This window comes from Lissotriton helveticus, chromosome 11 (assembly GCF_964261635.1).
Source record: "Lissotriton helveticus chromosome 11, aLisHel1.1, whole genome shotgun sequence".
Classification (NCBI taxonomy): Eukaryota; Metazoa; Chordata; class Amphibia; order Caudata; family Salamandridae; genus Lissotriton; species Lissotriton helveticus.
This window is the reverse complement of record NC_136072.1, coordinates 43704668-43729390: the sequence shown is the minus strand read 5'-3', so window position 1 is coordinate 43729390 and position 24723 is coordinate 43704668. Positions and strand designations below refer to the sequence as shown.

Sequence of the window (24723 nt, the reverse complement as noted above, 5' to 3'; positions counted from 1 at the left end):
GAGTATACTCCTGTTCCTTGATGTTTGAGTGGGACTGGTTCTATGGCCCCCTTTTGCAGTATACTGATGACCTCTTGCTACAGTAATGTTATATGTTCCTTTGACATTGGACGGTGTACGGGTGGTATGTTGGGTGGTGTTGATGTGAGTTCTAGGCAATAGCCATGTTGGATAATTTGCCTGACCCACTAGTCTGTAGTGATGTTTAACCAGACTGACAGGAAATGAAACTATTGTAGTCTTCCCCCGACCGGTGTTATATGGTCTGGGGGTAGTGCCAAGAAGTCATGGTTTGGTGTTAGTGGAGGATCTATTTGCATTGCCTCCACGACCTCTGCCCTTGTTATTATTTCCTCTGTATCCACCCCTGTTTGTGTTTTTATTGTATGTGGATTGCGTATTACTTTTGTATGTGGAGGATTGCTGCGATGTGTTACCTCGCGCTCCTCCTCTATAGTTGGAGCGAAAAAGGAGCCTCTGTGTTGTTGGGATTGAAGAGCTCCCATGGACTTTGCAGTCTCTGTGTCCTTTTTCATTTTGTCCAGAATTGAGTCAACTGCTGGACCAAAGAAAAAATCTGGATTTATAGGCTGGTTAAGAATTGTGGCCTGTACTTTACTCTTAAATCCAGATATGCGAAGCCATGCGTGCCTCCTCTGCAGTACGCTTGTGTTGATAGATCTGGCAGCTGTATCTGCCGCGTCTAGAGCACACTTAATGGAGGCATTGGTGATGAGCTTTCCCTCCTGTACAAGTTCATACGCCTGCTCTTTGAAAGGCTTAGGTAAGTGTTGGAGAAGTCCTTCTAAACAGTCATAGTGCGCCCTGTCATATCTGGCCAGCAAGGCCTGAGTATTGGCTATTCTCCATGAGTTTGCTGCTTGAGCTGCCACTCTCTTGCCTGATGCTTCTAAAATCTTTGACTCCTTGTCAGGAGGAGGAGCCTCTCCAGTAGTTTGCGAATTAGCACGCTTTTGTGCGTTGGATACCACCAATGAGTCTAAAGGCAGTTGTCCCTTGATGTAAGTAGGGTCTACTGGTGCAGCCCTATACTTCTCTATTCTAGGGTTGATGACACGTGCCCTAGCAGTGTCTTTGAATATGTCATTTGCGTGCTTTAGGACGCCCTTTAACATGGGGAGTGTTTTGACACTTCTTTCTGATGTTGCCAGCGTATCAAACAGAAAATCTTCTTCTATAGCATCTGAATGCATATCTACATTATGGTAGAGTGCTGCTCTATCTATTAAAGAGTTAAAAGCCACTGTGTCTTCTGTGGGTGATGGCTTAGCTGGGTATACAGTTGGGTTTGTAATTGGTAGAGCACCCTCAATGTCTGGCTCACCCCCCCCCCCATTGGCTTTGAATTGGGGTCTACATATGGGTTTTGTGGGTATCCAAAACCCACATCTGCGTCCTGATCTTCATCTGGGTTGTAGTCAGAGCGTGCAGGTGAGTATGGTGCATATGGAGTAGTAGGCATAGCTGGAGAGATATGTTGGAAAAGAATAGGAGAGGTTGCACAGTCTCTTCTTTTTGAGTGGAATTCTAGAAAAGTCTTCAACAGGCACTGGTCTTTTCTTCCTTGTATAAACAGTCACTTTCCCAGTATTTGGGTCAATATATAGCTTGGACTGATCTTCTGTGGAGGGGTCTGGATGGATGATCTCCTCTTCCACAGTCTTTTGCCTTGGCACTGTAGTTTTAGGTTTGACCTTCGGTTCGATGCCTTTAATCGGTTCGACCGCTTTTGGTGCCTGGATCTGTTTTTGATGCTTTCCGACAGGTTTTGTCGGTCCGACGTCTTTTACAGGTTGCACCACTTTTTTCTGACCGATCGGTTTCGTCGGTTCGGTCACTTTTTTCGGCTGTAGAGGTGTCCTCTGAGCCTGCGGCTATGTCTCGATGCCCTTCTTCGGATCGATGGGCTTCAGCTTGACCGCTTTCGGTTGGTCTACCTTAGGTTTCGCTTTCGGTTCGACGACTGCCTTGGGCGTAGCCCTTTTGCCTTCGTCGACAGGCTGCTTTCCTTTATCGGCAGTCGAACTGGATTTGGTCGATTCGACGGCCTTTGGCTTCGAAGGTTTATATGGAACGCTGGCCTTCGGCTCGGCGCCCTTTGGGTTTATCACCTTCGGTTCGACGACGTTCAGTCCGAAGACTGTCGTGTCGATGACTTTCGGTTTCGATTGAACCGGCCTTGGATTACGCGTCTCAGAAGGCACTTTTTGTATGTTCTTAGCCGGGCGGTATTGCGGGGCTCTAGAACCAGTATTTAGATCTTGGCTAAGGCCTGTTGGCGATGCCTCGACCTGAGTCTCTGATATTGGTGTAGTGTCTGTATGGGGCGGTGTACTCACGGTTCGCCCCCCGTTGTCATCGGAGTCGCCTTCGACAGCTACGATGTCTTGATCGTATTCTTCGACATCGACGATGTGTTCTTCCTCGTCGATATAATATTCAGAGTCGTGCTCGGAGTATTGATCTTCCTCTTGATCCGAGTCTTCGGCATCAACTAGTTCTAACTCATCGTCGAAGATATTCCCGGGCTCCGGTGCAGACCTCTGCATTTCTTGCCTTGCCGCCCGCTGATTCCAGATCGTCTTTTCGGACCGGAACTGGGCACAAGCTAGGCAATTATTTTCATTATGATTTGGTGATGGACATTTGTGGCACACGGGATGCTTATCTGTGTGCGGGAACTTGGAGCTGCACTGCGGGCAATATTTGAATGGTCTTCGTTCCATCGACCGTCGGTCCACGTGGCGTCGAGAAGGCCCAACGGCCCGATTCGACGACCGAGTGCAAGCAAATGGTGAAGAAAGCCTTTCGGTACCGATCGAAAACAATACCGACGAATCCGAAGGACTTTTGGCCTTTTTGAAAAGTTTCTTTCGATTCCGAACTTGGAGTGCTGGGAAGTACATCCGAACCCAATGGCGGAAAAAAACAATCCGAGGATGGAGAGGATGCCCATGCGCACTGTAGTCCAAGGGAGGAGCCACCTATCTTGTGATACTTCGAAGACTCTTCCAGAACAACAATGTGCAATCATCCAGACCCAAAACTAGGCGGCAATCTATGCACATATGAATTCAGCAGCCCACATGCCTCGAACTATGCGGATACCTTGTTGTTTTACCACTTACTATAACACGTATCCTTTACTGTTAGTATCGGATTTAAGATTCCGGCTTATTTAAGATTCTGCTTTTTGATGACAGTAGTGGGAATGTATTACTTTTGACATATATTCCCCATGGGGAGTATGCTGTAACATGAGAATGGAATGTGTTATTCGCTTGATACACAAGGTTCTGGGACAATAGGTTTGATATAGTCATCTCTTTTGCGGGGCACTATTATAATACAAACAACCAACATATTTATATTGAGAGGTTGGTCACATTAGCACAAAGCAGTGATGTGGCCTATGTATAAATTATTTTCAGTATTTTTTTCGGTACTGTCGCTCAGTAGCCTTGTCATAAATACATTGCTTCTTATAAACTAGCATGTCATCTTTAGAGTAAGAGGGTTTTTGACCAATAGAGTGAATGGAGTATTAGCATGGTGTATTTACAATGGATGGGGTCTGAAGATTTAGCCTGTCTTTATACCCATGATGGCATACTCAATTAAGTTATCCCGCTCTGTATTTGACATTATGTTAAGCTTCTAGAGAACAGAACTATTTGTATTTAACATAATAGTGACTGTGTTCAGAGACAGGCCCTGAGGTTTTGCATTTGTCCTTCTAGTTATTTCAGTGAGCCATTGGCTGAAGAGATTTTTTTCAAAATTAGAGAGAAATGATTGAGCAGTGAAGGGCAATCGCCCTTTTAATGTACAACATTGGGAAAAAATGTTGCCTCTTTCTGAAAGAGCGGGCCTTCATTCCTGAGCGGTTGCCAGGTGGGGTGAGGTCCATCCCCTGGAAGAAACGGGTGAGCAAAAATATTTTTGTTAAACACTAGAAATATGCAATATAATGTTAACCGATGACTATCAATTCACTACTGTTAGTGTTAATAGATGCACTTGACCTAGTGCTCCGTATCCTCATTACAAAATGTCATATTTTGTTTATGTTGCAGAATCTAATAATATCCTGTGATATGCCGAGGATCTTCACACCTGCAGATCAGGTTTTTAGTTTGTATTGATTCCAACCGTTTTGTGAGTTTTCTTTCCCTTATTCTATTCACCACGCAGTAAATTATAGTGGTCCTGAGGAAGGCCTTGGATTAAATGACATCCAGGTAGGCTGAAACATGTAGACCAGAACCAGTTACATCTAAGCAGTTTATTTGTTCCAATTGTTTTTGCACAGTTTTTAATTTGGATTAGTAGAAGATACCCATTAAAATGGGTTTCTTCTACCACCAATTTGATTTTCACTCTTCACATCAATGCACTGCGTCCATCACGCAGATTCACAGAATATTTCTTCACATCTGTAGTTTCTCACTTGTTCTTTCTGTTGAAAACATATGTGTGCTCCCCTTTCTTAGAGAGAAGGGTGTAGCCCCTGGTTACACTAGTGAGTAACCAGGAAGGAGAACCCAGAAGATGAAGTATGTCACCTCGGTGAGTGATGGGTTTCCGTCCTTTTTAAAGGATTTTCCTTTTTAAAAGATGTTCTTTTGGCTCCTTATTAGGCAGTATCCTCTGTACACAGCACACTAGGTTATTTGCATCTAAATAGGATACCTTCTACACTTTGTAGAACCATGGATAGTTTGTTGGTTATATAAACTCAGGAAATGCCAAGCAGTTAGGAATGTGGATGGCCAGGGCGTGACGTAGTTGGAGATACCTAATGAATTGTATATAATGTAAGGAGTATACCTGCTGTAGATCTTGAAAGGAGGACAAGTGTTCTCCCTTCCATACATCCCAAAGACAGGTGATGCCTATCAGATCCCACGCCTGAAAGCCCGTCACTGTCCGGTGTTCAACAGTATTATGGGTTATTTCTGAATTCTTTTAAATGAGGAGTGCATAATGATCTATTATTTACTATATTTGTCACAAGAAAATGTTAATGATGACACTGAAGACGACTCAATAGCTTACTACAAATTTACTTACATTGTTAGTTCGAGGGCTGCTGGGTTCTCTATTGACACAGTCAAGATTCCTTCACTCGTTGAGGACGTCCGCCATCTAATGTAAAGAGAACAGAAGCATTTAAGGCAGAACACTGTATATTGTGCTTCTGTATTACCATACATTCTTTGGCAAAAAAATTACAGCAAAGTTGTCCTGCTCTTTTCAAGTTGTTTGCAGCCTAAACACAGGTTAACTTTATTCTTAATCATCTAAATAAAGAAAGTTACTTATAGTTCTAGTTTTCTTTTATGGCAATCATCTTTGAAGGCTAGTCCCATCCATGTGTCAGAACCACACGCAGTTTCATTATTATTCCCTTCATTTTTATTTATAAAGGCTCTTTTGAAGGTCTCGCCTACAAGCAGCTATGCCTCTGGTCGAAAACCAATTATCACTATTACACCAAAATATATCCTGGTCAGTAGGGAACACCAAGGATGAACAGGGGATCAAGAGTACCTTCCGACGTCGGTCTGGCTCTCGGCCCAACTTGGGGATGAGGATGGGGTGACATCGGTCAGGGGCACGGCCGGCGGCGGGGCGTCGTCTGGAGCGGCGCCAGCGAAGGTAAAGTAAGATCGACCGGTGTCTATCTGGATGCAGGCCTGGATCCACAGAGCCCAAAGGCGTGCCGGCGGAGTCGGGCTGCACAAAGATGAGATGTAAGGCCTCGTAAAATTGTCTAGAGTTGGGCAGGGAACGCTCCGGCTAGGAGACGCGGAGTCGTCCCTGAAGCAGGCAGCTGCGCGGAGCCTTTGAGAGACGACGCTCTGAGTCCCTGCTTCACGTCAGCTGACCGAAGGTGAAGAGAGATTGTGCTTCTTCGCCTCGTTCTTGTGTTTGGACTTACCCAATGAACTCGACGACTTGGAGAGCGACAAGGAGTGGGGGCTCCACGACCGGTCTCAAGACATTCCTCTCGAACGAGATAGGGAACGACACGGAGCCGACCTCCGGGCCTCCAACAACTTTCAGGACCGCTCATCCAAAGTCTTCTGGTGCATGGCCCGCCAGTAAGAGCCCGACTTCGGATTGAGGTCGCGCTCCAGACACCACAAGCACGCGAGGTGCGGCTCAGTCACTGACATCTTGTGGCAGTACCCGCAGGGCTTGAAACCGGTCTGACTTTGAGACATCCCTCGCGCACCAGGTGTCGAAGACTCAAAAAAGAGGTTAATAAAAGTCGCAAAAAGGCTAGCCAAAAAAAATTGGATAAGGGATAGCTCTCTGGATCTGCTCTAGGCTGGCGTGGTAAAAGAAAGAACCAATGTCAGCGCGCAGGGGCGGCGTCTAAGTAGGCACTGCAACATCATACCGGCGACCACGACGCAGAATCGACCAACACCACCTACGGACACGCAGGGGTACTGCTAAAGAAAAATCTCTAGATCCAGACAGACGCCTGGTGGAAATTCTAAGGTAAGGAATCTACAAGTAACCATCTCGTTCAGATTGCATGTATAATTATATGTGTATAATGCATAGAGTTATTAGTGCTGGACAGTAAATGTGTGGAGTACACAGAATAAATAGGTCTGCAATGGTACACTGTTTGGAGGATCCTGGGTTCCATTTTTGGAAGCCCAGGTCTGCCTGGAGTAGACATGAGGAGAGGAATACCACTCCAGACAGAATTTGGTATTTGCTGCATTCCTGTGAACTGGTTGGGGACACTCTAGGGAAAAAGATGAGACTAACTTTACATTTTTAAATGACTGCTCTTTGTTTCAGTGATTGATCACAAGGGAGTGGCCTGGACACATCCCAGTAAGGGAGATGGGGCAGATAAGAGAATCATAAAGAGTAGAGGTGGGTGACTGGGGTTAAACATTTGATGCACATAGCACTGTGGCTGACATCCAGGTGTAAACTCGGGTCACTCCCATTAAGTATGTTGTTAATCAGCTTTGAATTCATGGCTGCTGTGACGGACCCATTTCATGAAGGAGGTTGAAAAAGAGAAGTGCCTACTTTAAAAACAGGACTCCAACATACAACTTCAAAGACCCAGACCTTAAATTTAATTTGGTGTCTGGAAAAGTGTTTAAGAATGGGACGATGAGTCCCCAGAAATATGACCTCTGCCAAGCAGCCAGAGAAGGGGAAGCTCTGCAAAGCATTTGTCTGTGGCCAGTACTGGGGACCGAAGCCTGCTAACTTCCCTGCTGGGTGAGGAAAACCAAGACTTTTACCCCTTGAGCACTATCACCTGCCTGCATGTCAAAGCTATTATGCCCTGTGAGGAAGAGGGGAGAATTTGCAGGAGCATGGAGTGGACGTAGAGGCTACAAGCAGTCGATAGAGATATAGCAGTGCACGGTCGACTGTTGGTCTGGGCTGGCCATACTGGAGCATTTCTACGGAGATTTGCTTGACAGGGATCAGGCCACCCAGCGTTGGGAGGAGAGAGAGACGGGGTCTGCTTGGAAAACGTCTCCACCCAGGTGCCAACTTGGTCAAACCGGACACACGGCAACCAAAATTGAACTTCGCCGCTGCAAAACGGTCTGGCCGCGCCCTGCAGAACGATCAGGAACGGGATGGAAGCGAAGAAGCTCAGAGAGGCACCACGACACAAACAGCAGACGTTCAGAGCATCTTACAGGAGGTCAGACAAAGTTTTGCCACTATCGTGGACAAAGTTGATCGTATGTCGTCGCGTATGGACGCCATAGCACATAAGTTGGAGGGGCATGAAGAACATATAAAAGAAACGGAGCGGCGCATTTCAGACTCGGAGGATGTGGCGACTGGTCACACTATGCAGTTGGTTCGCATGGATCAACTACTGCGAGTGATTGCGGCCAAGAATGAAGACTTGGAAGCGTGCAGTAGGCGCAATAACATCCGCATGATTGGAATCCACCAACACGGGGAGGATGGAGGAGCACATGGAAAAAATGCTGCTGACGGCGATAGTAGCGGAGTCCTTCTCGTGTCACTTTATTGTAGAACGTGCCCATAGATCACTGGGACCGCGCCCGCCACCGGGTGCCACCCCACGGCCCATAATAGCGAGACTTTAATTATAGGGATCGCGATGTGGCCCTGCGAAGGGAACACATTCTCCATTTACCTGGACTTTACGCCCATGGTGCAAGATGAGTGGCAAAAGTTTCTGGATGTTAAAAACAAGCTGAGGAAGGCACAGATAGATTACGCGCTGTTACCGGCGCGACTTAGGATCACACATCAAGGCAAAGATTCTTTACAAAGCCGCAGCAAGTGGAGGAATTCCTCAAACATATGAAGCGCACAAGCCGGACTGATGGGGCTGAAACTGCGTCACAACTATCTGTATCAACAGGAGCGGAAGATGACTCGCAGTGAGACATGATTTCACAGCCAAGACACAAGTATAATATTGCTTTGGTGGTACAAATGTCCAAGAGTAGGGTTCGAAATCGAGGACTGTGTGCAGCATGAGACAATGGGTTCAATAAATTACCACCATTGCACACTGGGCACACCAGACTTCCATGGGGCCCAGGTGTACTGGCCGCAGTGGGCTCAATGGGAGAGGGGTTACCATGTGGCCACCTTGAAATGACCCCCAAAGGGTGTATCCCAAAATATGTCTGTTGCAAGACACGGGAGGAGTTTGAAGAGCAGGTTTTGCTACAATCTGAATTGGGGACAGGGAGGGGCGGGTGGGAGAACGATGCTGGCAAGTTGGGGTTGCTTCAGTGGGAGGTGTAGAGGGTTAAGGTTGGGATTGCGAAAGGGGGGGTTAGGGAGGTTGCTTGGTTGGATTGTTGTATAGCGTCTCGAAGTCTGATCGTTGCCCTTGAGAGAGGTGCGAAGTTCACAGCAGAGTTGTTTCATAGTAGCCAAGAGCGTATTACAGGTATGTTCTATGTTGGTAGAAGAGGAGTGAGTGGGATGCAATGTAGACTGTGCCGAACAAGGTGAGATTTCCGGGAGTGTGACTAATGTAGATTCTGAAGCACTGAATATTATTACGTGGAACGTTCGAGGCCTGGGCGACCCAAGGAAGAAAAGGCATATACTGGCTTAGACGGACACCGAGGGCACATAGCTCTGATACAGGAAACGCATTTTGCACCAGAGACCTAATAACTTCGCAAGTAAATGGGCGGAACATAGACTCTTCTCCTCTTACTCCTCTTATGCGCGGGGTACGACGATCCTCAAAGAAGAAGGTGCCATTCCAACTGGCGGGCACTGCAGGGGATCCACAGGGCCGCTATTGCCTAATGTGGGGGGAGACTGGGGTCCGAATCCATCACACTGGCCTACTGTTATGGGCCGAATACAGATGACCTGGGTTATTTTTCCTCGTTGTGGGCTAAGGTTTTTAAAGTGGGGTCTACTCCTATAATTTGGAGGGTGTGACTTTAATGTCACACTTAACCCCGGTTTGGACAGATCACATCCAGCGCCGCACCATTACACCAAAGTGCAGATGGTGCTGAATGACACCATAGACACTTATCAGCTCATTGATACATAGAGATACACACACCCTAACACACTAGAGGGCTCGCATTACACAGCACAGGCAGCATCATGGGCACGGCTTGATTATTGGTTGGTCTTCTGAGGGCTGGTCCCTGCAGTAACACAAGTGCAACATTTAGCCAGAACATATTCGGATCATGCCCCAGTTCTGCTCACGCTCTCATCCCGGGATTTGGCCACTCCGCGAAAGGGATGGACGCTCCATGCTCCTATTCTATTAGACAGTGTTTTTCAGGAAGAGCTGCGAGAAGAAATACAGGAATTCTTTGTGAGCAACAAAGGTTCGGTGGCCAGTGTTGAGACAATCTGGGAGGCATTTAAAGTCACGATTCGTGGGTAATGCATATCGAAGGGTGCTGGGTCCTTAAAGATATACTCAACTTCATACGGAAACTGGAGCTGGAGCTCTAAAGCCTGGAAAGGGAACTTGTGGCAGGCCCGAATGGAGACGCCCAAGCTAAATATCAAGAGACGCTAACGGAGTACGTGGATATGGCACAAAGGGAGGTGAGATTTCGGGGGAGATACTGGGAAGCCAGAAGATATGGAGAAGGTGAAAGGCCAGGCAGGGCACTGGCGCAAATAGTTAGGAAACCTCACTGTGCTAATTATGTCCTGGAAATTGAGGATCTAGATGGGAAGGTCTATAGGGACACAACCAATATTCTTAATGCCTTTACGTGCCATTATCGGCTTTACACCACAAATAGAGTGGATGGTCTGGATCTTGACACTTTTTTGGGGGACGTAGTGATAGGGTGGCTAAGCGATGTCCAGAGGACATTCTTATGTGCCCCTTTTGAGTTAGATGAAGTTAGGGAAGCAATCATGAGAATGCAATCCAGGAAGGCCACAGGAACTGATGGACTCCAGTAGAATTCTACAAAACGTATATAGACCTGATGGCCCCCATACTTCGTGAGGTGTATGAGGAATCGCTGGAGGTGGGTAGCCTCCCTGCCTCTATGAGGGAAGCTCTTATAATTTCGCTGCTGAAGCCGGCTAAACCGCCACAACAATGCGACTCTTGTAGATCACTAGCACTCCTTAATTGTGACGCAAAAATATTGGCGAAAGTAATCGCAACCCGACTGAGTCTGCTGATGGAGACTCTGATCCTTCCTGATTAGTCAGGGTTTGTGCCTGGGAGGGCCACCTCCCATAATCTGAGAACACTTTTTACTATCTTGAATAATGTCTCACAGGAGCTACCAATGGCTGCAGTGTTTTTAGATGCCACAAAAGCCTTCGATTCTATTGAGTGGGACTACATTTTCGGTGTAATGCTCAGAATGGGCTTCCCACCCCTCTTCCTCTCGTGGATCCAGCTTCTATATCAACTGCCGGCAGCTAATGTACTGATAAATGGGCATACCTCGCCGCAATTTAAGATCACTAGGGGCACCCGTCAAGGATGCCCACTTTCCCCATTATTGCAATTGCGGTGGAGCCGCTGGCAGCAAAGCTGCGACAGCACCATAATGACAAGGTCCTGAGGTGTAATCTGCGTCAAATACTTATATCTCTATATGTAGATGACATCACCCTTTACATTTGGTACCCGCAGCAGAATCTGAACCCAGTACTGAGGGAATTTATAGTGTTCGGGAATTTATCGGGAATCCAGATTAACTGGGGGAAATCAAATATTTTCCCTCTCACGACAGCCCGCTTCCCACTAGACTATCCGTTAGAATGGTGTGACGAGGAGCTGAAATATTTGGGGATACGAATTACTAAGGACATGGAGGAACTAATGAGACTGAATTATGGTACATCCAGAACCCGCATAACGGACTGTGTCACATGCTGGATTGCTTTGCCACTCTATGGCGGGAAGGGCATCACTGATTAAAATGATGATACTTCCCCAATTGCTTTACCTCTTTCTAAATATTTCATTGTATCCTAGAGCTTTTTTCTTCAAAACATTGAGAACTGAACTGATACGACTCGTGTGGGGCGGTAAACAGCCGAGGCTGCAGTGGAGCGTGCTGACCAGGCCCTACTTGCAGGGAGGGTTTGGGATACCAGACTTTGAATTATACTACATGAGCGCGCAGGCCCACTATGCCTAGCTTTGGGTAACGCACCCGCGATATATGCCACAAGTTGCGGTGGAACACTGGCTGGCACATCCCACACCCAAAGATGGCGCTATATATGAGACTGTGGGAATTAGAGACAGGATGCCGACAACCCTTACATGCACGATCTCAGCATGGCGGCACATAGGGCGTATGCTGGGCGCACCCATGCTCTATTCTCCATTGCTGCCACTTACTTATCACCCGAGCATGCCCCTCCTGCAAGAAGTCATTTTCCATAACTTTAAAAAACGCACACATATTCGTACCTGGGGGGACTTATTCCACAATGGCAAATTCCGAACTATGGAACAGAAGTTCCAGAGCGCACAGCAGACCCCAATGGATACCTTTCTGTATATCCGGCTTAGACAGAGGATACGTTCACTGATCCCGGATTTCCCAACCGAACCACAAGCATTGACACCATTACAGTTGATGCTGCAGTCCGCGATAGCTAGACGTCTAATGTCCCTGGTATATCATACAGTACACACGCAAAGGGAAGTCCCAGCCACTATGACTCGCACGAGATGGGGGAAGGAGCTGGGTTTTGTCCTGACTGATGAGCATTGGGAGTTTTGTTGTTTACAGACCGAACAGGTCTCGGCCAGCAGTAGGCTCCGTATAATTCATTATAAATTCCTACACAGATTGTACTACACCCCTGCCAGGATGCATAGATTTGGTCTCAGGGACTCGGACAGATGTGACATGTGCTGGGCTGAGGGTGCAGACTTTCTCCACCTGGCGTGGGAATGTCCCGGGGTGCATGCTTACTGGGAACAGGTTTTCCAGGCTCCGACAGTGATGTTAAACATGCAAGTTGACCCTACTCCATTGATGGCAATATTAGGGTATGTTAAACATTTGTGGGCGGAGCACCGTAAATTTGTAGCTATTGCGTTACTCATGGCTAAGAGGAGGTGGCCTGCCGCTGAGGAAAGGGGCGGGCACCCAAATTCAAGACCTGGATTGATGACTTGCTGATGTGCCAAGAATGACTCACAACATATGCTGAATTGTTACCTATGTCCTTCAGGCCCAGGGATATATGGGCCCCTTTGACATGCTACCTGAACACCCACGAAACCCCACGTAATAGGCCTGGACTATACCAACACAGATGAGAAGCAGGAGACTGCGGTGTAGAAAGGTAGAGCTGCAACTGTAGGCCACGGGGGATGGATTGAGAGTGCACTGCTTTATCTATAACTACTGGAACTGAGATCAATTTGTTACAGAGAGCAGTGAAGGACACTGAGTTCGGAAAACTGGGGTTGCCACTGTAACTTGATTACATGCCTTTTTCAGGATGTGTTGCAGGGTGCTTAATTAGCCGATATTGCTGCATGCACTCAGTGCTTGAGTTGACATGACATGAATAGGAATCTCAGACTATGTACCCAGAGAGTAACTGACTCACCACTGTACCATTTAAATGTACCACAACTTTTGATGATGGTTTTGTACTTTTGCTATGACTGAAATAATAAAAAGAACTTAAAAAAAAAAAAAGTATGTGTTTGCATGTTTGTGTGTCGTCCACGTGCATCTGGGTCACTTGGTAATCTTGGAAGAACTCCTTCAGAACCCAGAACACATCCCTCTTGTTCAAAAGATTTTACCAACATGCAGACTTCCATGTTCTGCAGATTGTGAGATCATCAAATCTTATAGTCTTACAACTTCATGAGATTCACCCTTGGTAACTAGACCTCAGCTCATCCTGTTAAAGGCCCTGTTTCTCACACAGCGTTCGCTGGTGTTAAAAGGGTTCATTGCAAGATGGATAGTGTAAACCATTCAGACTACGGTAACCGCTAGTGGGAAAGGCTCTAGACCGCAAACTAAGAGCGCATTCATCCACCAGGCAAAATGGAGAGCCACCAGCCTTCATAGCGAATCTCTCTATTAATGATACATGCATGGCTGCAACATGGTTATTTATCATACCTTTACAAACCACAACTGCGTGGATGTGTGTGGGAACAGGGAGGCCTATACAAGACAAAGTTTTTAAACACTTATGCAAACACACACACTTTAATCTATCTTCCCACAACGTTCTAATGCTGCTGCATAATCTATGCAGAGCATCTGAATTCAAAGATTCGGGCTGCAAAAGGGAAAGGTAACTTAACCTTTAACGGAGTGAAGCAGCAGCTAGCATATTAAACATGCTCCGAGAGACATAGGTCACCAAAAAGGGGACAAAAAGAATCTAAAGTTAGTGATCACCCAGTAGGGTATTGTGGTCTTACACTCACAATAGAGGCTTGGCTGGCACAGCTCACACCTGGTTGACACCCAAAAGAGAGGAAAAGAAAAGAGGGGGCCTGACAGATCTTTGACGCAACCACTAAATGGCAGAACAACATGTGAATCTAGTAAAGATTCACACTGCAAAACTGGTATTATATGCACAATACTTTTCCTAGTCTTCAGTAATTGTTATAGACATTCAACAGAATGGAAATAGCATCCCTTTCCAAGTAAGGCGGGGGAGCGATAAGGAATGGAATCAAATAAAATAGTTAGAGTGAACACCCAGTTTAAATCGCAAATAAGACTGTTCTACATTTTCACCTGCCCTGAAGCCAAGATTATCAAACAAGAGCTTGACAATTCATTCTGAGTTAAACTATATCACGCAATACAAAATATTTTACAGCTAATGGCTCTGCATGGATTCGGTCCTAAGCCTTTACAAAAGACATTGCGCTGGTACACTCCCACCCAGAGTCTCCGCTCTTCCTTTGCCTGTCTGGCGAAGGTCTCTAGGTTTAACAAGGTCAGACTGGGAGGTAGAGCTTTTAGTACTGCTGCCACCAGGAATGTGGCACCCTGTCTATGTTTAGGAAAAGGATTAAAACGTGGCTGTTACCAAGAACATGACATTGCTGTCTTTGAGTACAGTCCAATTTAGCTTCTTCCTCCTCGTTTTATGATGATCAGTGTTGACGTACTATAGCGCCAGAGTACCCGTAGGGTGTTCACTGCGCTCTCTAAATATTATATACAATACAATAATGGGCTGATTATTAAACTAATAAAACTATCAATTTCGACTGGTTTCGAATCTCAAGGAAGAAAATAAGCTACTTACCTGTAACTGCGGTTATCCAGTATTAGTATCTTTCATAGATTCACATGTTTGAATCAATCCCCGTCGTCGAGATGGGACTCCCATCTAGAAGACCGGGAACGATTCAAGCATGTGAACTATGAAAGAGACCCCAATACTGGATAATCATGTTTTCTGTAGAATCTAGTTTACGAGATCTGCATAAACATTCTTTCACATTAGTCTTAAAATATTTTTAAAAGGACTGGTGCATTAAGTTGCCACAGAATCTGACATTTGTTCCTGCAAGCATTATTGTAGTAAACAGTATTGGAAGTCCTAACAATGGTTTAAAGACGGGTCATACAACGCAGTGCTTCTGCCTTCAATACACCGGTCGCTAAAACCCTGCTAAAGTTTCAGCACAGAGAATGTTACATAGGCTTTGGTGATGAGCAACCGAAAAAGTATATAGAGCAGAGCAAAAGCAGTGTTTTATTGCCTGAATAACACGCATAAGGTTGAAAAAAGAAGCAAAGAATAAAAAAAAAAAATAGTGGTAAAATGACAGCAATTTCACTTCATGTATTTCTGGAGAAAAGCTAGGATTTCAAGTAATAATCCATACCTATGACCCTGTAGACTAGGGCGTTTGCTGTTTATCCACAGGTTTTTCTGTATATAAAATAGCCCCCTGAACACAAAGGCAAACACATCTTGCCACTATCTGAGCAGAGAGAAACACGTTGCTAGTGACTGCCGAAAGCCCCAGAGCTCCTAATGTAAAGCGCTCAAGACTCAATAAAACCAGAAAATAAATGTTAACAACTATCTCTTCCTTAAAAAAAAAAAAAGAACATTCTGAGTGTACCACTCTTAATTTAGGAAGTTTGGCATTCCAAAATAAGAATAAAGATATGTCTGCACAATGAGACTGGTCTCAGAGGAGCTTACACTCTGATAGTTCCAGAGAAAGAAAGTTTGCACCGTCATGGCATTCTGCCGCAGTTCCAGAAAGAATTTTCAGTCAATTTCGATCTACACCTGGGAGTGAGGGGGAACAATGTCACTGTGATATCAGAGGCTTATGTCAAAAACAGCAGAGCAAGCTACCCGTTTACCCAGGTTTCAAAGGTGTTCAACACTAAAGTCACTCTTATCACATCACAACCCCTTTATGAAATAAAACATTTATTTTTTCAAAGCCAAGGAGTAATAGAAGCTTCAGGGCAAATGTCCAAACAATCTGTTTCACAGAAGGGTGCGCAAATAAAAAGACTCAACATATAATAGGGCATTAACTAGCCAAGGCACTTACGGACAAGGTCTTATGTCTGAAGGCTGGTCTAAATGTAGATCAGTTTCCATTTGGGTCTGCACCTGCAAGCACAGGAGAAAGAAGAAAAATAATTATCATCTAGCATATAGAAGATGTATTTTTATCCACTCTGTGTAGCCACAGGTATTTCACGGAGCTATAATAAGAACCGGCTCGCCCAAGACAAATTAAGATTACTTAGATGGCCCTTATACAGAGTTATTGTACCAAGTCTAAGTCCTTGCGTCAGCGGACAAAGAATCCTGCAGTTTTTGTGTGGACGCCCATGCTTCTGCCTACCATTCCATTTAGTGATTAAAGCGGTGGCTGCAGTCTTGAGCCCACAACTCCCTTGGAACTAGATATAAAAAATGAAGCGGAAGACAATCTGGTAGGAATTTCCAACTCAAGATGTTTTCCTTTGGTCTTACACCCAAAGGCCATTAACTATTCCTTTGTGGCTTAGGCTGCCTTTATTTTAACAAATATAAAAAGACCAATCCAGTTCAACCAACTAATACTGCTTTATAAAAACAATGTGCGTACCACATGAAGAGGTGTGCAAGGAAAGAGTGGCTAAGATTGAACCGGGATATTACACAGGGTTGGTTTGTAGGTCTCAGCTGAGAAGGATAGAAACAGCTTGGGAGGCCGGGTGTCACATATAAACCAAGTGCGAGGCCCTGCAGGCCCTATCCCTAGCAGTTGGAGTAGGAATTTATTATACTGTACAAAACAGTCAACACATGAAGTGTCCTTGTCATACTTATTCTTTCTGTCCATTGTAACTTGAACAGGAGAAGGGAAAAATAATAATATGCACTCTCTATGGCGGACTGAGTCAGAAGGGCACAAAAGGATCATGCTCCCAGCTGCATGCAATACAACAAGCATTTGCAATGCAATCGGTCTCGCCTTTGGGACCTTATATGTATTTTGCTATGCAGCACATTAGCCTGGGTACTGAAACATCCACTGTTATTTAACATGGAGGGAAAGTAAGCACCAAACTGCGTGGCACGCCAGGTATGGGAACACATGGAGAGAAATGTTGCCTTTCAGTGGTAAATGGTACAGTCCAACGCTCTGTTTTTAATATAAAATCAGGGCCTTCGGTGGTCCCAGCCGGGAGCGCCACCACCGAGAGGCGCAGCAAGACAGACCGCCGCTCGGCACAGGCCTAGGAGCCCAACCCACGGCTTGGAGAGCATCACTGCAAGGCATCAGGAAGCATGGACACTCTGGCTCTCGCCACCATAGAGTTTTCCTGCCACTCTAGCCCAACAACGCAGACTGTGTGACTCGCACCGAGAGCGGAATGAAGCCCTCCCACCCCCGCTCAGTGTGATGAAGTGGTCTTGACTGAATGGGGCCCTCTGGAGCGTTATATCTCCCCCCCCCCCCTCCTATGCGCAGCTTGAGCTGTTAAATCCCTGGTGCCTTGTTGCATATACCAACAATTACTATGCACTTTTTCACGAACAACAAGATTTATACGTTTTCATGCAACCATACTAACTTTGACTGTACATATTGTGTTCGTATATATTATTTACATGCTGTATCTTTTTAATTTTATCTTTTAAAATCTCGTATTATTAACTCTAAATAAAGTGAGTTTCAATTGCAGTCTTGTGCTCAGAATGTGATTCCGACAGTCGCATACTTCCTGGATCTTGGTCTATCCGGACAACATTTTAAAATATCCTACCTAAAGCCAGGGACTGCAGAGGCCTTGGAATAGATTAAGGAGAACCAGTTAGGGGTGGGTGTGAACTCATTCAGCAATGTTTAAAAAAAAAAAAAAAAAAGTTTTATATAGCGCTAGCATAAGCCGTAGGTATCAACGCGCTTTACATACACACCGTTTTACCTCATCAGTAGCGGCAATACTCGGATAGTACCAGCTTTACCTGCTAAATTTACTCAGTGAAAAAGTGCGGCATTACACACGTCGTTATCCAGATTCAGAGCGCAAACTCTCGTTTGCTCAGGGTTCCAAATTGGTTGTAACGAGGCAGATGTCGGACTGTATTCAAAACCCACTGAGATTAAACCCACAAGCAACAAAAAAACGAGAGTTTGTTAAAGTCCCCGCCGGGCCGCCGCGCTGCCTGCGACGTCCCTTCCCCCCTCCCCTACCCCACTCCCGCCCCAAACCCCTCCCTTTTGTCTTTTGGCAGCCGGCCAATCCCATCGGAAGTCCCGCCCCATCGCGACGAGAGAGGGAGAGAGAAACTACTGCCCGAGGAGCCACGAAGGCTCCTGATTGAGTCCCGGTCCCGAGATGGGGGACCGGGTGAAGAGCGGCCGGGCGCATGGGGAAGGCGGGGCTCTCATGTAGTGAGAGAGCCCCGCAAAGCGCTACCGCCGCCCGAGAGGCAGAACCGCCGTCGAACACCGCCAGAACAGGTGAGTGTGTTGAGGGAGAGGAGGGGTGTGCGTCTGTTTGAGTGTGTGTGTGCGTGCGTCTGTCTGTCTGTCTGTGTGCGCCTGTCTGTCTGTCTGTGTGCGCGTGTGTCTGTTTAAGGGGGGGTGCGTGTGTGTATGCAGTGTGTGTATGGCTGTGTATGTGCGCATGCGTGAGTGAGGCTTTGTTTGCGAATGGGAATGTGAGGCACGGCGACGTGCGCGCTCCCGAGGTTAAATCTCGGCCAGGAAAAGCGCGTGGAACTCTGCTGTCCACATTCCCCCAAAAGTAACTACATAAGTCTAGGCGAGACCTAAAAAGGAGGGCAAGGCTCAAGCTTCAATGCCAGTGCTTAACAGCTCACTGGAGACGGGCCAGATCTATGCAAACATTCCCTGGCTTTAAGGGGGGAGGGGATTACCTGCAGCAGCGGGAGCTCCGACAAAGATAAGGAGCAGGTTAGCCGGGAGATCAGAAATGCAGCCCCCTAGTTTTTATCTTGTTCAGAGCTGCCCACAAAATAACCAGTGACGATTCAATGTACAAATGGCACACAGCTGCAGCAAAATGCCAAGAGCCCATGGAACGAAGGAGCTGGAGCACAAAATGAAGATCTGAAGTTTGACCATGGTCTTAAGAGAGGTGCAATCGAACAAAGACACCAGATTTGTCATTTCTGAAGGGATGGCAGTTATGTAGATTATGCTGAAGTTAGGTCTTAATTTTAAGAGACAAGAGCATAATGGATGAAGGATAGCAAAGAGGCCATTTGCATCTATCAATCTTTCTTTCTAGTAGATTGGAGGAAGGCTCTATGGAAAATGGATGCACACACCAAAATGCAAGAGAGGAGTTTATTCATAGCCAAACAGACGTTTCCTCAGATGGCTGGGGAGAAACGGTTAGATGACAGTTCGCCTATGCTTTCCAAGGCAAAAAGCAGTGTGGCAGAAAGCAAGCCAGCAAACCAAGGACGTCATTGCACCACACTTCGATGCAGCTAAAATTGAAGACATTCTATACATGTGGTTTCAGCCCCAGCTGCTCAGCAGCATGGACCTAGTGAGAGAGAACTGACTTCAGGACAAAAATTGGGAGCATTGTGGTTCTACCCAGTTCTGGGAAAGGGAGTGAAGCCTACTTTTAGGGTTTGAATATTTAGGGGAATATGAATACTACTTTCCCAAATTATTCTTGTTGGGGAGTCTCCTTGTGGGCTCAGGTGGTGTCTGTTGCTCTTCTGCCATCCCTCTGCTACGTCAGCATGCCCTTTTATAAATAAATTATCTGGTGGCTCACATTTGTCCCTTGGGTGAGCGCTCATGTCAGTTGGGGGTTGTGGTGCCAGTTGGTGAGACTACTGGGAGCAGATTTTCATGGTGGCTACTCAGGGTCAGTTTCCTGAATATGTCAATTATGGGAATGCAATTGGCTGATTGGCGATAGGGTGGGCAGCTAGGAGATATATGCCGGGGGTCAGACTTGGTGGTGCAGGTGTATGGGAAGCTGGGGGTCTGCCTGGAGATGTACAGTGATCATTTATAGGGACTGGTAATGGCTGTCCTGTTGCAGGGAGGCAATGTCAGCCTAATTCATGGATTGCAAGAGTGAGGCTGGACGTACTACGATTGAATTTGGTGGTTGAACATTGGAAAGTGAGGCATCAGAGGGCACGCTGATAGGGTCTCAGATGCAGGGTCCATTGTAGTGACAGACGCTGATCAGGGTCAGTTCTTCCCGCAGTCTAGTAGTTTCTGCCGATCAGTTTGCGATTCCTCTACTCCCCCTTTGGCATCAACCCTACAACCCTACGTGCTTTGGGCATGGGAGCTCCATTGGTGCTGAAAGGGTGTAATGGATCCGATCAAGAGGCTACTCTCCAAACGTTGAGCCGCTTTTATTTATGGATTGGCGAAGAAAAAGGATTGATTGAAGCAGGCAGGGCTGTGAACAGAGTAAGGAGCAGGTGGATTACAGCACAGATGACAAGAAGCATTCTGTCTGACTATGCTACGCAGTCGCCATGTCCCTCAGACTTGACACGCCACAACTTCACCATGCACTGCATACAATAAAGCACTCAGGTGTGCTTGTGCACAAAGTCTTCTGGCATGATCGGCAATGCTGGTCCCTCCTGCGTTATCTGCTAAAACAGAAAACTGCCTTCACATTGGACGGAAATATTTTACTACTCTATTATTCATGAATATGATGAACCCATTTCTTTTTCTAAAAACAAGAACGGCATGTATATTGGTGCTTATTTATTACCAGTTTCAGAGTTCCAAATCTCCCTTATTACCTAGAGCCTTGAGTGGAGCCAAACAATGCTCCCTTTCGCTCCCCTACCTCTACGGTCAACGCTGTGAAGTAGAGCATTGGTCTTGGGGTGGAGAGATAATATGGAATACTGAGCCAAGGATTACCCAATACCAGAGTCCACGGGGTCCTGTGGAACAGGCTGAACCCAAGGCGTAGAGTGTCAGTATTGGGTACGTTTGATCAGGAAGATGGGCTGTCCCATCGACCTATCAATAGTACCATGATTTTAAAGAGGATAACAGACTACACACCAAGAGATCTAGTGAGTCACATGAATTCAAACTTAAAAAACTGAACACTTATGAAGAGGTTAATTTAAGTGACAAACTAAAGAATGCTCTGAAGAAGAAGAAAAAAAAAAAGTCAAAACAAGTCCATAAATTACTTGCATTGGGCAACAAAGGATTATATTTAAAGAGCTGACCACTTCTGGTGCGGTAAAATTATTCTCCAAACATGCCCAACACCAACGTGCAAAAAAAGTTGATAAAAATGCAGGGTAGGGGGGCGTGGCTAACAGCCGGCGGGGATGGTCGCACACTAACGCGGCTCCCGACCTCCGCCTGTAATCCGTCACATTACCTCTGTTTTTTCGACCTGGGATCCCCCGCGAAACTCGGGGGGGGGGGGGGGGGGGCCCACTGCAGACCCCGGTGCCCAGCTTGCAATCGCACTTACCCTGGTACCGGCTGTGCCTTGAGTGGAGCGAATCTGGAGACGGAGGTCCGGCCGCGGACAAGATGGCGCCCATGTCGGAGCTCTGACTCCGCGACTGCCCGTACCCGCTGCTACTGCCTCTCCGATGTGAGACCCGTGGAGGCCGACCCTCATACCACGCACCGGAGCCCTGCGGGATCCTTTCCTGGTAACCGGCGGCTGCCTGGCTAGTTTCCGGCTTACTTTCAACTGCCCAGACTGGACTCGGCGTGCCTGCCTCACTATCGGCAGCCGCCCACGCAACACCCCGGCTTCTGGGCCTGCGGCTACTGGGACTTTGCGGACTCTCCCGCCCGCCTCTCGCCTGAGCCTTGACTCCGCCGCACTGTGCTGGCCGCGGCGGACTGCGGCGCCGCTCCTGGGCTCGTTTACGGCCTACGGTGCCTGCCGGATCTGTCCCGCTGAGGCCTACTCTCCTGCACGGCGGAGGCGGTGGCATCACACCCCAGCGACCCCCCTTCCATCTGAAGAGGTACGTGGATTGTGGGTACGCCGCTGTGACTGGGGACACCTGTCTATTCTATGGAACCCGCCCATACACTGGGGTGCCTGATTGCGATTTTGCCCTACACGTTGGTCGGCCGCCCCGGGCCTGAACTGCCCTGATCCTCCAGCACGCCTTCTCGACTTCTGGACCTCCTGTGCCAGTGCTTATTATTCCTTTCTGTCTGCCGCGCTTTTACCGCTACAGACCTCTGGGATTGCCTATACAGCTTCGAAGGGGGCCTCTCTCCCTGTTCTGGCACCATACCCCGGGCCTTCACTACTCCGCCCGGCTGCGACCGCTCCTGGCTATGGTGTGACCCTGGTTGCCGAGGCCCTGCGGCAGACTATGTGTTTGGGGGCACTGGTCTTCATCATGGGGCTGGGAGTGCTGAGGAACTGACGCAGTGGGAGGGCCCACACATTGTCCCACACAGCTTGTGACACGCAACGCGGCCGCTGCGGACTGCCTGCCACCTGTGGCTCTGGTCGTGGCCTGACTCCTGTATGCCCCGAGGAACTATTGCTGGCCCAGATCCGCCCCTCTGCTGTGGTGCTCACTACGGGCGTTGTGGCCGTTATTGCCTGGTGGTGTTTCCTGACGCCCGCTTGGTCCTCATGAACGACCTCTGTGCCAACGTGCCACATTGAACCCACGGACGTTGCTGGATACGCTACTGACTGCCGCTCCCTGGATCTCTCCTGCTTATAGGTTTGAGCTGCCGTGCCGAGGGGTTTCGCTGGCCCTTACTCTGTTAATCACTCCTACCACTTCCTTCTGCCTCCCGTTTGCCTCGTCAACGCCGCCTCTCCAGCACCTTTGGGACTCATGGCGTCGAATAAAGGGACCAGGCCCTCCAATCAGAGGCAGCTCACCAAAAACTCCTGGAACGCTAAGGGTGGTGACAAGGCCGAAGCCTCCCCTGAGACCCCTAGCCTCACGTCCCCCTCACCTGGAGCGAAAGCCCCTACCCTGGAAGACGTTATGCAGGCCATAGCGGGCGTCAGATCCTCCCTGGAAACGCGGATTGACTCCATCAATATAGAGGTGACTCTGTTGCGGGCTGACCTCCGGAAAATGGACTCCAAGGTCAAAGACGTGGAAGTTAAAACAGCGGCCCAGATTGAGGATACTTCTACTCTCCAGCGGCAGATGGAACAACTCCAGAAGCAGCAACACCAGATGAGCGAGCTACTGGATGATTATGAAGGGAGGGCGCGACGCAACAACATCCGAATATTGGGCATACCAGAACGAATGGAGGAGTCGGCGGCGGACCTCTTTGGAGAACAGTTGATTACGACCCACCTCCGTCCGAAGAAGCTCTCGAACTACTTCTCCATTGAGAGAGCTCACAGGGTCCCTGGGGGTAAACCTAAGCCAGGTGCTCCCCCCCGACCCATTATCGCGAGGGTCTTCAATTTCCGTGATCGCGACGCCATCCTCGAAGCTGCCCGGGCGGGGCCGCCCCTCCTCCTGGACAATGCCCGCATCTCACTGTTCCCGGACTTTACCATGAAGGTCCAGGCAAGGCGCCGTAGCTTCCTGGAGACCAAGAAAGCTCTGCGGGACAAACAGATTAAATATTCCATGCATTTCCCGGCGAAGCCGAGGGTGGAGCATGATGGCAAAGTATGTTTTTTTTTTTATGTTGCCGGAGGAGGTGTGGGACTGGCTGGAGGGTTGGCACCGGGCTGGGCGCTCTCCGAAACACCGCGACGCCAGTGATGACCAGGACACCCAAGCACGCACTGAACAGATGCCAGGTAGCCAAGAACTCTTTACCGGTCTCAACGAAAATGGGGACGGAGGTCCCTTTGCTCCTAGGAGACTGTTCTACGTTGACTTTGGCTACCACTCAGCAGCCCTGAACTTCACATAGGGTTACTTGCTGGGACCGCTCTGCGTGGCGGCTCTCCGCACCATGTTTGCTCCTGATCCCCGATGGTGTGCTTCGGCCCCGGCTGGGGCCGCACTGACTGCTTACCAGGTGCACTCTTTTTGATATGTGAATATGGCACTGGGACTTGCTAGACATTTTATTGTTTCTATATTTGATGGTCGCTTCACTACTAGTACCAGGCGGGGGTCCTCACCGGCTTACCAAATACCCCCATCATGGTTGGGAGGGCGACAGGCACTCTGCCGAGTTGGGGTGTGGATAGTTTTAAGTCCACGGGCAGGGAAGCAGGGAGGGGAGATGAATGGGGGGGGGGGGGTTCCGGGTCTGTAATGGTGTTGTTGCGTTGGTTTTTGTTTTTCTTGCTCTTTTTTTTTTGCAGAGTCCCCTTTTGCCACATTGGTCCTGACCCTTGGTCCACTATAGGTTCCACGCAGACCAGCTGGTCACCCCGTAGGCTGTTTGACCTCCTGGTGCCCTGTGGTCTTTTTTCCGGGGCTGTCCCGCTTTATCTCCCTGGTGCTTTTGCCCACCCTACTTCCACTTCTCCCTCCCGTTGGTCCCTTTAGTTCATGGCTATGACTCACCCCCAACCTAGGACCCTCACGGTCATGTCCTGGAATGTTAACGGGCTGGGACACAAGGTTAAGAGGAGTGTGGTCCTTCAGTACCTTCGACGCCACTCCCCCGACATCGTCCTACTGCAGGAAACACACCTTGTGGGAAACACTTGTAGGGCTCTTCAGCGGGGGGGATATAAACTGCTAGTTCATGCGGGATTCACTTCTGGCTCCAGTGGCTCTGGGATCCTAATTAAGAAA

The 24723-nt window shown here is 47.9% G+C and overlaps 1 protein-coding gene across 2 annotated transcripts in view; it reads right to left on the bottom strand.

The window, feature by feature from the left end:
- The window catches only part of FYTTD1 (forty-two-three domain containing 1), a 131851-nt gene that overhangs the window by 23674 nt on the left and 83454 nt on the right, over positions 1-24723 (bottom strand). For both annotated transcript variants that reach the window (XM_078666136.1, XM_078666137.1), the window contains 2 exons: positions 16070-16131; positions 5095-5169 (listed from right to left, as the gene is read on the bottom strand). In XM_078666136.1, coding sequence (XP_078522262.1) covers positions 5095-5169; positions 16070-16131 — 137 coding nt within the window. The remainder of the gene's footprint in view (positions 1-5094; positions 5170-16069; positions 16132-24723) is intronic.